The sequence below is a fragment of the Vipera ursinii genome (assembly GCF_947247035.1).
Source record: "Vipera ursinii genome assembly, chromosome: 7".
NCBI classification, from domain to species: domain Eukaryota; kingdom Metazoa; phylum Chordata; class Lepidosauria; order Squamata; family Viperidae; genus Vipera; species Vipera ursinii.
Genome location: NC_139521.1, coordinates 64,556,407 through 64,570,646, shown reverse-complemented (window position 1 = coordinate 64,570,646; position 14,240 = coordinate 64,556,407). Strand labels below are relative to the sequence as shown.

The following is a 14,240-nucleotide window of genomic DNA, read 5'->3' as shown; positions in this document are numbered from 1 at the left end:
GATAGCAGTGCTCACTTCTCATGGATAAATTTTGTATTTCATATTTTCCAAAGGCACTTGGCTAAAAAGAAAAAGCAATAGAAGGACAACTCAGTAGCACCATACAGTAAATAATTAATTGGTGAGGTCTTCCAACATGTCTGTGGTAAAATACACTATTTTCTGCATATGCTTTGCCTAGGGCAGGGGTAGGCAACCTCAGCTCTTTTATAACTCATGGACTTCAACTCCCAGAATTCCTGAGTCAGCTATGCTATGCTATGCTATGCTATGCTATGCTATGCTATGCTATGCTATGCTGACTCAGGAATTCTGGGAGTTGAAGTCCATGAGTCATAAAAGAGCTGAGTTTGTGAGGTTGCCTATCCCTGGCCTAGGGGAATGCTTGCTATGTGGTTACTAAGTTTGCAAACTCTTGTGTCCAGAAAATGTATTAAAGTAGAATATGGCCAAGGTGGAATATATTTCTATTGTGCCTTATAAAATATTAAACTGGTATTTCTTCACAATGAAACTTTTATGATAAGCTTAGTTGTGTACTTGTGTAAATCATGTTAACTGAACACTCATTTAAGAAGAACCCTTGTGGATCAGTCTGATGGGCCATTAACACCATGATTTGTGATTTCTACTGTTAATGTTAATGTTTCCAAACAGTACTGGTTGCAAACAGCAGTAGAGGCACTAAAGCTCCCCAGTTATCCAGCAACTGATATTCATTTATATTCTCCCTTTGAAGGAGATTACTGTTATGAAAAGGTCATTATGAATGCGCTGTTGGCTAGCATGATTAAAAACTATTGATAAACTTTTCTACTAACATTTATCTTACATTACAAAAGCTATTAAATATCCAGTGCACATTATCGTTTTACCTGCTGTCATTTCACATGCTGCTTTTCAGCTAAGGCTTTAAGGCTTTTTAACTATGATAAGCCTTCATAATATTATTTGGAAGAGAAGGAGACATATGAAGGGCTGATGGTAGACTCCAAGGCAGGCTGGTGCCCTGATTTGTTCCAACATTAGTTATCCTTGATTTATGACTGGTCACTTTGAAATTTTGGGTGCTTAGTAACCTCCCGCATTTACGGTCCTTTCAGCATCTCATAATTGTGATTTATATTTTTTTCCTCCTCTTGGAAACCCAGTCTTCACTTCTAGGTTCTGGGAAAAAACACCATTAGTGAAAAATAGGTTCATTTAATAGCCTCTTTGTTTGTTTAATGATTGCCACAAAAGAGGCAATAAAATCTGATGGGGTCCCATGGTGACCTGCTTTACAACTGTCATGACTTATAACTGAAATTGTCAGCTCAATTATGGTCATAAGTAGAGAACTACCTGTGTTTCCATTCACAGCCGTCAACCTGTACAGTTATTTATGTGTGAAGCTATCTTAGGAAGAAAACTTTGGGATGGGAAGTACTAGTTATTCAAAGCCAATTTAGCAGCTCCTCTTTGAACAGTCAATGCATTTTATTTATTCCAGTTGGCCATCTTTATTTACAGATACAAGTTAGTAAAACCTATCACAAAACAGTAATATTCCATAGTTAATATTTATAGGTGCATAGTTCATGCTCAGTTACTTTATATATATATATATATATGTATATATGTATAGAAATATATTAACAACTTTCACAACAGGGTCATTCTCAGACAGCAAAGAATGACCACAGAAAACATTTTAAAAACTTTCATACCATAAACAATACTAAATTACCAATGATCTATCAACAAAACATTTACAGCTTTCTAAATAAGGAGTAGACACTTAGGTGTTCTTTAAATTGTTTTTCGGTGTTTAGAACTTGAAGCCACAATATCCAAACAACAACAATGGCTCTTGAACCCAGCCTCCATTTCAGGAGGAGATTGGTCACAGACATGGAAACTGAACACAATTATAGATGCTCTGTTCACTGTTGATGGAAAACTCCAAGACACTATAAAAACTATAAAAAGTAGTTTGCACATTGGAACTCAGCACTTGTACAGGACAAGATGTTTTTGTTGACTGGTAGCAAGAGATAGAAAGAAAGAGAGGAGATTCAAGCTTCTGGTTCATAATCCTGGTATTCTTCCTGTTGGAACAGAAAGAAGGAGGAGAAATTCAAAGCTCAATTCAGAATGAAATGTAGTTGTCATTAAATGGTATTGTCAGATTTGAGATAGATAGAAGATTTCAAGAAAAATATATCTGTAAAAACAGACCGCTTCTCTGTAGGTCTCAGACTGGTGGAATAAAAGGTAATGGGGATTTGTTTCTGTTTAGTCTCTATTCCGAGATATCTTTTCATCCCTTGAACTCTGTAGAGCCTTTGAACATGGAATTCTCTTGCTAAGAAAAATCTCTGGTGAAAAACCAGAAAACCCTAGAACAATGCTTTGTTTGTTGTTCCCCTAATGAATAGTTTCAGGATTTAGTTGGGTACTTAAGCTATTGCCTGCAAAAAGGGGCTGATGTATTCAGGAAATATAATTCCTTGTGAATCTGAGATAGGTCAAGTTTCCTACAAGATTTGTAAGCTGTGGAGAATAGGATGTGTAGGTGGACACATCTGAGGGACAGTTAGGAGAGACTGAAACAGGACTCCTTTCTTTTAATGTGTGTGTGTGTGTGTCTGTCTGTCTGTCTTTGTGTGTGTGTATGTGTAGTACATCATGCATACTAAGGATCTTGGAATGAGAAAATCTGTCCTAGTTGGGCCTTCTACTAGGAATTCAGGTACTTATTCTTTTCCCTGAAATTCCTTTTGGCTTTCTCATTTCTTTGAGAGAATCTAGAAGGGGAAGGTAGATTAAAAGACATGGAGCCTAGTAGATTGAATATGATATCTCCATCCCATAGTTGGCGATCCATACCCTGAAGAGGAAATGCTTGCTTCTATTCTTGGCTATGGCAATGCATTCTACGTGGGCCTGCCCTTGAAGACCAGCCAGAAGCTTCAGCTGCTCCAGAATGAAGTAGCATTGGGCAGTCATGATATGCACATATAATACTACTACTTTGCAAGCTGCACTGATTGCCTATTGGCTTCTGGGTATGATTCAAGATGTTGGTCATTGCCTATAAAGCCTTACATGGCATGGAGCCTAGTTACTTTGCAGGCTGCCTATCTCCCCTAGTATTCTCCAAGGCACTTGAGGGTAGGACAAGAGGCAATGGGTGGAAGCTAATCAAGGAGAGAAGCAGCCTGGAATTAAGGAGAAATTTCCTGACAGTTAGAACAATTAATCAGTGGAACAACTTGTCTCCAGAAGTTGTGAATGCTCCAACACTGGAAGTTTTTCAAAAGAGAGTTTGGATAACCATTTGTCTGAAATGGTATAGGGTTTCCTGCTGGAGCAGGGGGTTGGACTAGAAGACCTCCAAGGTCCCTTCCAGCTCTAATTCTATTCTATTCTATTCTATTCTATTCTATTCTATTCTATTCTATTCTATTCTATTCTATTCTATTCTATTCTATTCTATTCTATCCCACAAGGCTGTTGTGTTCAGGTTTCTTTGATTAAACAATGCCATCTTGTAGGACTTCAGAAATGTGGCTTTCCTGCTGTAATGTCTGCCTTCTGGAATAAGCCCCCTACTCCCTGATCCATATGCCTCTGTCATTTATACAGAAGAGGAAAAAGATAAATGCCTACATTCATGATAAATATACACTCCTGGATGGTGCTGGTCCTTTGGAAAATGCTGTAATGATCTCTGGGTAAAACCTCTCATTTTGTATTTAGAGGCAGGATACCTTTGTAAGATATTGCTGTGAGAAAGAAGAGGTGAAAATGTTTTGTCGAAATCTATAATTTGAAACAGCTTTGAGATGTGGTGTAATTAGGTTTGTAGGGTTGCATACTGTATATATATTTCTACATTTAATGTTTTAGAAATTGTGTTGTGGAAGGTTTTGTGATCAAAATGATGCATAAAGCTGAGGCACGATTCTTAAACTGTTATTGGATTTCAATTCCCTGTCAGCCCCATCCAGAATACTCAATGGCCCAAATGAAGGGATTGTAATTCAACAACTTCTAAAGTATTTTGTCTACTAGCTCTACCATAGTGACATTTTTCATACAGCTGAATAATTTTTGTTGTCTCCAGAGTAATTGTAGTAAAGATGTTTACAAAATATTTAGCTTATTTTCCTTTTTTTTTTGCAAAAAGCCTACTTGCATTCCTAAAGTTCAGTAATAGAACCTCAGAATAATAATGCACAGAAAATTTAAAAAAATCCATTCATCTCTTGTTTCTATTTCTGTACCCACTTATCTTTTGATGCAAATAGAAATCTTGACAGCAAGAAATAGATTATTTTTTATCATAATTGTCATTATGGCAATTTATGAGCTTCCAGAGATTAGAAATTGCACTACTTTGATCAAAGCGCCACTTGCTTTTCCTCAGAGTTCTGGAAATGTTTCTCCTGAACATCCATCTCAAAATTTCTTGAGGGTGAATTCACCATCTCAGGCCTTACCAGCTTGTTCCCTATAAGTGCCAGATAGGTTTATTCCCAAGGTATTCCTCAACTTACAACAGTTTATTTAATCACTGTTTGAAGTTACAATGGCACTGAAAAAAGTGATTTATGACCATTTTTCATACCTACAACCGTTGCGGCATCTCCATGGTTACGTGATCAAAATTCAGACACTTGGGAACTGACTCACATTTATGACCGTTGTAGTGTTCTGGGGTCATGTGATCACCTTTTGTGACTTTTTAACAAGCAAAGTCAATGGGAAAACCAGATTCACTTAACAGCCGTGTCACTAATTTAACAACTGCAGTGATTCACTTAACAACTGCGGCAAGAAAGGTGGTAAAATGGAGCAAAATTCACTTAACTTATGTCTCACTTAGCAACAAAAATGTTGGGCTCAATTGTTGTCATAAGTCAAGGACTGCCTGCATTTCAAACAGAAATGGATAGTGCCACATCTTCTAGTTAGGCAACCATTACTGGAATACTCTGTGAGAAGATGTCAGAAATAGATTTACCTCAGGAGGCATTTCATAGGCCTCGTTTTCTGGGTCTGCTGGATCTGTGTTATCCACATTTCCTTCCTGTGTAAGTCCTTCTTCATTCTATGATTAAAATAAAACATAGATATGTAAAAAAGATATTTCTTCCCATTGCCCCATTTCCATACAATGTTTTGCCATTTAGCTTGGCAAATGGAGTACTGAACATAAATATTATGTATTTGCCACATAGAAAAGGAAACACTAAACATTCCCAAACATGGGAAACAAGTTGACAAAAAGCCAATTTTTTCCCAAAATTTCAATTTTGAGTAGAAGGCTCATAAGTATTTACTGCAATTCTAAGAAGGCTAAAGCCTTGATTGCATCATAGGCTTTCTCTGCATCCATTAAAAATGATAAATTGCCAAGAAATCTTGGTGGTTTGATGATACACACAGTCTAACAATGTACTTCCATTATGAAAGTTAAAACCATTGTCTTAATGCGACCCAGACTCTGGCTGCTTTTCACAGAAATCCAATTTATGATATTCATTTATTATTTCAGTTGAGATATTGAATTTTCTTTTGTCTTAAGTCATAAATCTGGAATCTCCTTATAGAAGTATGGATTTCTGGTAATGTCGGACTGAGCAACGAATTAGAACTGAAATCTTATCTTATCCATTTCCCAAATAAAATTGGTTAATGACTCCTTGTTCTGACATTTTTGTAAAATGTTTGTATGCTTTACAACCTAACAAGTATCACATATTTGTAAGAAACTGTTGATTTGCAAATGTAGTATACTAGTGACTACTATAGGGGAGGCTATATGACTACTATAGCCTTTTCCAAAAAGACTGAACTTTTAGCTCTTTTAAGATTTTATCTGGGTGGGATGTTCTAAAACTAGTCTGGGAAATTCCAGACATGGGATAACCCTTGTTATTATAGCCTCACAATAGTGTTATATTTCTTAAGAATCTATGGCAGCAAAAAGTTAATATCACCTCGGTTTAAATAAGAAGTTCCATGAAAGAGAAGATGCTATTTCCTAAGTCATGAGATCAGAACTAGCATAATTTCTCCTGAGAACTTTATAGAAAGCTCTCTATTTTCCTTGTAGGGCTTATAATAATGTCCTACCTCCAGTTGTGGCTTCCTGGTATACACTGAAATATTTAACACCTTGATGCAGCTGCAAGTTCAGACCTTAATGAGGCCATTTCATCACATCTTCCAATAGGGACAAATTAAATGCTCAGTTGTGCTTGAGTGTCATGCATCAGATTCTAATTTACAATAGCTTCCAGCTCAGGTCTAATTTTAAGAGAGAAAGGTCTGTAAGGTCCATGCCCCAGAATCTGCAACACCACCATGTCTAAAAATGCCCAACACTTTAATCATGTGCTTTCTGTACTGACATACTAGTGAATAGGTGAAAATGCCACTGAACATAAAAACCATTAAGACTGCATTGCCTGTCACGAGAGCAAAACCAAGGAATTTTGAACTGATAATGCTTATTTTGAACTGAAGAAGTATGAAACCTTTCTCATTGTATTTGGCAAAAAAGCTTCACTTTGTGCAAAAGGCCATTGTTTTGGGACTCCTTGCCTCTTCCTCTTTTCCAGCTCAATCTATGCTACCATTTTCCAATGAATCTCAGTTCCTTGTTTTTGTATGAAACAAAAAGCTGATCTTAGTCTGAAATGAGAACTCTTCCTTGTGGTAGGATTACATCTTTCAGCATTCTAGCTACCAAGAATCGACCAGAAAAATCTGCACTTTGTACTTCACAGAATATGAGATCAGAGAAAGCATCTTCTTAGACCAGGGGTATCAAACTGCTGGCCCGCGGGCTGGGTGCATCATGTTGAGGCTGCACCCACCCCAGCTCCAGCAATGCAAAAAGAGTCACAATATGTCATGACATGTCACGTGACTCAGTGAGTTTGACACCGTTTTTTAGACTAAACTATAAAATTCTTGTTGAAGAAAAAAGGCCAATTTAGGCAATTACAAAATTCCCAGCTGGTGCTAAACTTGGCCCTTTTATGACTTGTGGACTTCAACTCCCCAAATTCCTTAGCCAGTATGCCTGGCTGAGGAATTCTGGGAGTTGAAGTCCACAAGTCATAACAGGGCCAAGTTTGAAGACCCCTGGTCAAAGGGCATCAAAGTTTAGGAAGGCTGGACTTAACCCTGATAGAGAAAACAAGCCAGGATTGATTTGCCTGGGTTCAGGATTGAGTTTTATGCTAAGCCATGGTTCATTTATAAAACCATAGTTTGATAAACTGCAAACCTGGTTCATACACATTAAGCCATAGTTTGGTTAGCTGGGATATCAAAAAAGTAATAACTGACTGCTTTTCTACATCATGGTAAATAGTAAATTACAATTTGCAAAATTCATACAACACACTAAATCAAGTGCTCAGAGACCAGATTATATTTTATAATTAGCCTGTGGAATAACCCAGACAGAAATTGAATTCAAAATATAAATATAAACTTTGATCTCTTCTCAGCAGTGTGCTGGAGGCAGGAAGGAGAGAGGAAAACCTGCCATACTTGGTGTGAACTAACTTTCACACACGACTGAATTATTACCATAACCTAGAATATACCATCAGTTTTTCTGTCTGTAATTGCAGACCAAGATCACTGGGGAAAAAAAAGCAAGACAAAACATTAATAGAAATGCATTTCCAAATGGCTAAGGTTGTCTGATGTTCCCTGTCTGCCTGAATGTTATTTGCTATTATTTGTAATTGGGCTTCTCTATGATTAATGGGAGGCAGTCTTTTGCAGAGAAAGAGGCTGTAACCTGAGCTAAATTGGGCCACACAACTGAGTGTTGTATGCTTGATTATACATTTATTAGTGTCACCAGCAAAACCCATGTTTCATGCTGCCAGGCATGATTAACAGTCAACACATGAGGCATTCATTACCAATTTTAAGGATTAAAAAAAATGTAAGAGTATTTACATCTAAATAGTCTTTTTCCCCCAAAAAATGCATATTAGTCTCCCAGTTTTGTATCTGGTTTTGTTTTTGAGCGATGTGAATGGCTGAAAGTATCATCTAGAACAGGGGTGGGGAACTATGGCCCTTTTTTGATTTGTTGACTTCAACTCCCAGAATTCTAAGTTCTAAGATGGCGGTGCCTGGAATGGGTGCGGCTGCATTGGCTCTTGAAGGTGAATAGTTTTGGGAGGGATAGTAAGGGCTATAGGCCCCATGATCAGGAAGATTTTAATGTGTTTGAGCAACATGGTTGAACTAAGGTAACATATGACATACGACCGACAATCTTTGCTGGCCTGGCGAGTTTCTAGTTGTTTTGGAACTGTTGGTGAGACTGTTAAAAGTCGTTGGCGCTGTTTGAATTTGTTCTACCAGCAGCAAGATCTGACTGCTGGCCCAGTGATGGATTCTACTGCAAATCAGGGCTGTTTCCAGAGGAGGCAGAGGAGGAGAGGACCTGGAGCTTATGGAGCGAAGGAACTGGATGAGGCTGCTGGCAGGCCCAGAGGAAGAGAGAGAGGCTTTTGGAGGAGTTGGTGGTGGCGGCAGCAGCGTGCTCCAGGGGCAAAAAGAAGCAAGGCCTCTTTAAGGAAAGGGTGGAAGAGTCAGGATCAGAAAAAGGAAAGAAGACAAGCTAACTTGAGGGCTAATCCACATGGAGCCCCATTTCCATCTGTCCTGTTTGCCATCATTCACTCCCTAGAGACTAAAATGGACAATGTGAAATTTGAGCGGGCCCCGAACAAGGAGTATATATCGGAGGTGGTGACCCTTTGAGAGCTGTATGCAATGAAATTTCATTTTGATGTATGCCAATTGGTGTACATTCAAAGTGACAATAAAGTTATCATCATCAATTCCTGAGCTGGCCAGTCTGGCTCAGGAATTCTGGGAGTTAAAGTCCACAAGTCATAAAAGGGTCACAGTTCCCCACCTCCGATAGAATAACAAAATGGTAGATGTTAAGTCGTGGGCTCTGGAGAGCAGGAATGATGACATGAGGCTGAGTACAGAATAACTCATACTTTTATTCTTGCTGGAACTATACTGAAGCTTGGGCCGCAACCACCCACAATATATAGTTTAGCCCCTAGGCGGCAGCCAATAGGTTTGAACCCACACTTGCCGCCTGGGGCTGACCAATTGTAGGACCGGAGATGGCCTGTCTGGGTTGCTGGAGAGCCGTTAGCTCCTCCAGCAAAGCACATGGTGTAACACCACAAGCCCAATACATAACAGTAGATTTGAACAATGCCAGATCAAAGTTTAGGAAATGTGTAAACAAGATTTGGCTGGTTAGGAACCCTGGGTCTGAAAATTTTGTTTTTAAAAAATTGCCGGAATTTCTCTAATGGAGGCAGGACTATCTAACCCACATTTTAAATTAAATTTCATGACCTCCCTCCACCTTTAAACACACTTTCTTGCAAATAAACCATTTTGTGTGATTTCTGTAATCTTCTTCAAGTTCTATGAAATTTCACAAAGTGGTTCATCGAATCTGATGAAATTCTGGCAATGTTTTGAAAACAAAAATTGCTTCTTACATGAGAAGTAATACATGTTCAGTGATATCCTTCTCCTCCAGAAAAAAAGATCTCCTTCTCCAAAATTTAGTAACAATTGCTTCTGGAATTTCTAAAGAATTCCTTGCAAGGCAACAAGCACAGGAAAAACAAGGCTCATTGTAGCATACTAATTAAGGTGGTGGACTTTGACTAAGCTGACATCTCCATTTGCAGCTCCGTTTGCAGCTTTCTGAGTGATTTGGGGGAGTTATAGCCTTTCTGCCCAACTGATTTCACAAAGTTGTTGCTGGAGGATAAAAACTAGTGAAGGTGAAAGCTGACTTAAGATAAAGGTTAATTATCCATATTAGCAGTGGTGGGATTCAGATATGTGAACAACCAGTTCTCTTTGTGGATGCCACTTCCGGAAGTCCATTTTGGGCCTGGGCAACCAAAAAATTAGCTACTGGCTCTGCCGAGCTGGTGCGAACTGGCTGAATCCCACCACTGCATATTAGTCATCCATCCATATTTTTGGCAGCAATTAAGGAATTTGTTTGCTATTGGATATTTTTTTTCCAAGTTTCCATCCAGTCTACAGCCTTGAGATTTCTTAATAGCCTCTAGTATAAGTACTAAGCAAGTCTAATCCTGTTTAGATTTCCAATGTTAATCTTCTGAAGTTATCTAGATCAGGGGTGTCAAACTGCCAGCCCATGGGCTGGATGTGTCACAACAAAACTGCGCCCACCCCATTGCCAGCAATGGGGAAAAAGTTTTGATACAACACACAATGTCACGTGACGTCACGAGTTGGACATGTCTCATCTAGACGATATAAATGTGGCTGAAAGCACAGCAAAGTGACTAAGGCTTTCTGTTCCATCTCCTGATAAATTAGAACATCTACATTTATTAGAAAACAGATTTATTTAAAAACCTGCACTACTTCTAAGGGGACAAAATTTGCTTGTTTCTAAAGGTGTTTCCCTGCGGTTATTGACATTATTAGCTTCTTTCTCAGTTGCTTCCGTAAGTATTCTACGTACATACATCACCCTCTACCTAGTGAGATCTTGTTCAAAATTTATACCAGTTGGAAGAAAATTCCACATGCAGCTGGAGAAAAGTACTTCTGCTGATTATTAGAATATTATTAGAATATTTGTTGAACATTTTACCCTGACTTCTCAGTTGCAAACATTTTGTTTCCAATTTCTCTCTGACAGCAGGAACTGCTCACAACAACCCTAGTATGTACAATTTCCCAACAAGAAGCCGCAACCCACATGAAAACACAATTATTAGCAATGACTCTCAGATAATTTAGGAGATGGCTTCTATTGCTTTAAATAATACAAACATCATTCCCCAGGTCCCTATTAATAATGTAATAGCAGAAGGGCTGAATCAGAAGGGCTATTTCATGTTTCATCAATCAAAAATACAGACATGAAGGAAGAGTAAATCAACCTTCCCAGATCACAAATATGATGGGGGCAACCTAAGGATAATAACCATAGCTTTCTCTCCACCAAGTAACATCTGCAACTGAGTTAATGATTACTGACAAGCTGTCCAGAATTATGCCAAAATGCTAGCTTTGAAGAGATAATTGGAACTATTACAGAACTGAAATTAGCTATGTTGCTCTACATATTTACAGTATGTTTGATATAAGTACTCTCAAACCTTCAAACTGTTTAAACAGTGATGGAATATGTTTAGAATGGCCTTGCATGTGCTTTTATAAAGTTTGTACAAGCATCCTTGCTAGCTCAGCAAACTCTGTTAGCAGCAATGCTTCAGAAAATAATGACAGCAACAACTACTACAAGATTGCCACAACACCTATCTAAAACAGCTTAATTTGAGGGTTATGGAGCCACATTCAATGAACATATTTTGACTCCATGTACATAGAACACTTTAATATTTTATTAACCCATGTATATGCTATTAGAATCCCAACATGACCCTAAGTATCTTATATCACAATCAGGTGAAAATAGCTAAAAATAATGGAATGGAATCAGTAAAAAATATAGGACATATACTGAAGAGGAGAAATAACATAAACATGTCACATTTCTGGGAAATCAGAAGATTCAGGAAGTTCAAATAAGTATAAGGATTTATTTCAAGCTTACGCTCTCTACAAGAATCTGAACTACTAATGGTCAAGGTTAATTAGCAGGAATTAAGAACAGAATTAAGAACAGTGGACCATAAGAAAGGCTGAGCACCAAAGAATTGAGGCCTTTGAACTATGGTGCTGGAGAAGACTCCTGCAAGTCCTTTGGGCTGCAAGGCATTCAAACCGGTCAGTCCTAGAGGAGATCAACCCTGACTGCTCTTTAGAAAGCCAGATCCTGAAGTTGAAACTCAAATACTTTGGCCACCTAATGAGAAGGAAGGACTCACTGGAGAAGAGTCTAATGCTGGGAAAGATTGAGGGCAAGAGAAGAAGGGGACGACAGAGAATGAGGTGGCTGGATGGAGTCACTGAAGCAGTAGGCGTGAGCTTAAATGGACTCCAGAAGATGGTAGAGGACAGGAAGGCCTGGAGGAACATTGTCCATGGGGTCGCGATGGGTTGGACACGACTTCGCAACTAACAACAACAACAACAGAAAGGAATTCAAGGTGGGCTGCTCTTAGATCTCTTGTAGCTGTGTAGGGACTCATGACTGATGAAACATTTGACCCCCTCCCACAGGCTCAGCCTGGTCATCTCCTACTTCTATCTCCCATCATGCAACAGATCACTTAACTCCAGAGTCTGTTGAAGGAAGCAGAACTTTATGGCTTTATAGAAACAGGAAATGGTCACAGTCTGGTTATTTCAAATTCAGAAGGATGCCTTTATACAAATTAAACAGGACTCTGACTCCAGTGGCACCTCCATCAGCCCAATACCAATGCAAAAGTGGGATAACCAAGATTGTAGCCTTAGTCCCCTCCAATAAATTCTGTGCTAATGAACTCATACAGACTCTCTCTAAATGTTAATTTTACCTCCTGTGCTAAATCACATTTTAACTTCATGCTTCTTTACACAAACGATATGACAATTCTTTCTTTGTCATTTCATCCAGGTATCAGGAAAATAAAGTCAGGCCAAGGGACTGAAAATTAAATTACTGCAAACTGAAATTGCTAAGAGTCATAGGCAGTTTGAGAGAGAAATTAATGGTTTTCGAATCAAGCAGGTACAGATATCCAAATACTTAGCTAGTCCCATCCATTCTTCTATTCTCTGGACGCATCAAAATTATGAGTTCACTGATTGGGCTCAAAAGGTTGTAAATGCAATTGCCAGCTGCAATGGGAATATTTTGGTTACTGCTGCAATCAAGCTATTTAAAGAAAAAAAAATCTGAATCTTTGGTTGTTGTTCAGCTTTGCATTGTCTTATTTGAAGCTAGTTAATCAATATTAGTTAGAGTTCTATTGCAAATCCCAAAACACCCTCCTTTAAGATAGAATTAGGGTGCCTCTCTGTAGTAGCCCAAATGAGAATCTGCTACCTAAAATATTGGCTGATACAATCCTCTTTTGATGATACACTTATCTCTCTCTCTCTCTCTCTCTCTCTCTCTCTCTCTCTCTCTCTCTCTCTCTCTCTCTCTCTCTCTGTGTGTGTGTGTGTGTGTGTGTGTGTGTGTCTGTGTGTGTGTGTGTGTGTGTGAACTGATAGGAAAGGTCTTTCATTGCTTTTCTAGTCTATTCTCCATGTTGCTTGGTCTCAACAGAGCTACGGATGAAGTTTAAAAAAGAATCCTTGTTCTGGATATGCCAAATGACAGCACTATTTTCCTCTCTGTTGCTTCAAGGACCTCTCCCATAACTGCCAATTATCTGTACATTGGCTTCATTACAGGTAATCTTTGAGTCACAACCATTTGTTTAGTGAGGACAAAGTTACAATGGCACTGAAAAAAATGACTTTTTTCACACTTAAACTGTTGCAATATCCCCACAGTCACATAATCAAAATTCAAATGCTTGGCAACTGGTTCATATTTGTGACGGTTGCCGTGTTCCTATCCAGGTTCCAACTGACGAATCCAACCAAGCAAACTCCTTCAAGACATTCCGATCTCTTAATGTAAAACTTTACTGAGTACATCATTTTGGCATGTATGAAAGCAAAACCAGCTCTAGCAAATCCCAGACCAAACCCCCTACAGTAAAAGAATAGAATTTCCTCTACCGTCCATGAACAGGTCACATTGCCCAATTAAGTGTGCTTATATTGTTATGAGAAAATGTCTCTGAGTTGGGTTGGGCACCTGGTGAATCGTCCTTGATTCTCACGGTCTGCCTTCTTTATTTTTGTAACCTGCATTCCAATTCCCCATCCTCCCCCCAAGTTCATTGGCAAGCTAAGAAGCAATAATTATTACACCAGCAAAGTGAGCTTCAAGCTTGACAGTCCCTTTTTGATGTGATCATCTTTCTGCATCCTTCTGCCAAGCAAAGTCAACGGAGAAGCCAGACTCACTTATTATTAATTTAACAACTGCAGTCATCTGCTTAACAACTGCAATCATTCACTTACCAAGTGTGGCAAGAAAGGTCATGAAATTGGCAAGGCTCACTTAACAACTGTCTCATTAGCAACAGAAAATTTTGGGCTCAATTGTGGTAATACGTCAAGGATTACGTGTACTTACAGAAGAGTGCTCATCCTTGCAAGATAGCAACCTTAAT

The 14,240-nt window shown here is 38.7% G+C and overlaps 1 protein-coding gene across 2 annotated transcripts in view; it reads right to left on the bottom strand.

Moving 5' to 3' along the window:
- Positions 1–2,057: 2,057 nt before the first annotated feature.
- Positions 2,058–14,240, bottom strand: part of SNCA (synuclein alpha) — a gene marked incomplete at both ends in the record, with an annotated part of 34,600 nt that continues 22,417 nt past the window's right edge. The window contains 2 exons of one of the 2 annotated variants that reach the window (XM_083366873.1): positions 2,058–2,090; positions 5,012–5,098. In XM_083366873.1, coding sequence (XP_083222999.1) covers positions 2,058–2,090; positions 5,012–5,098 — 120 coding nt within the window. The remainder of the gene's footprint in view (positions 2,091–5,011; positions 5,099–14,240) is intronic. The other variant, XM_083366874.1, reaches the window with a different exon arrangement.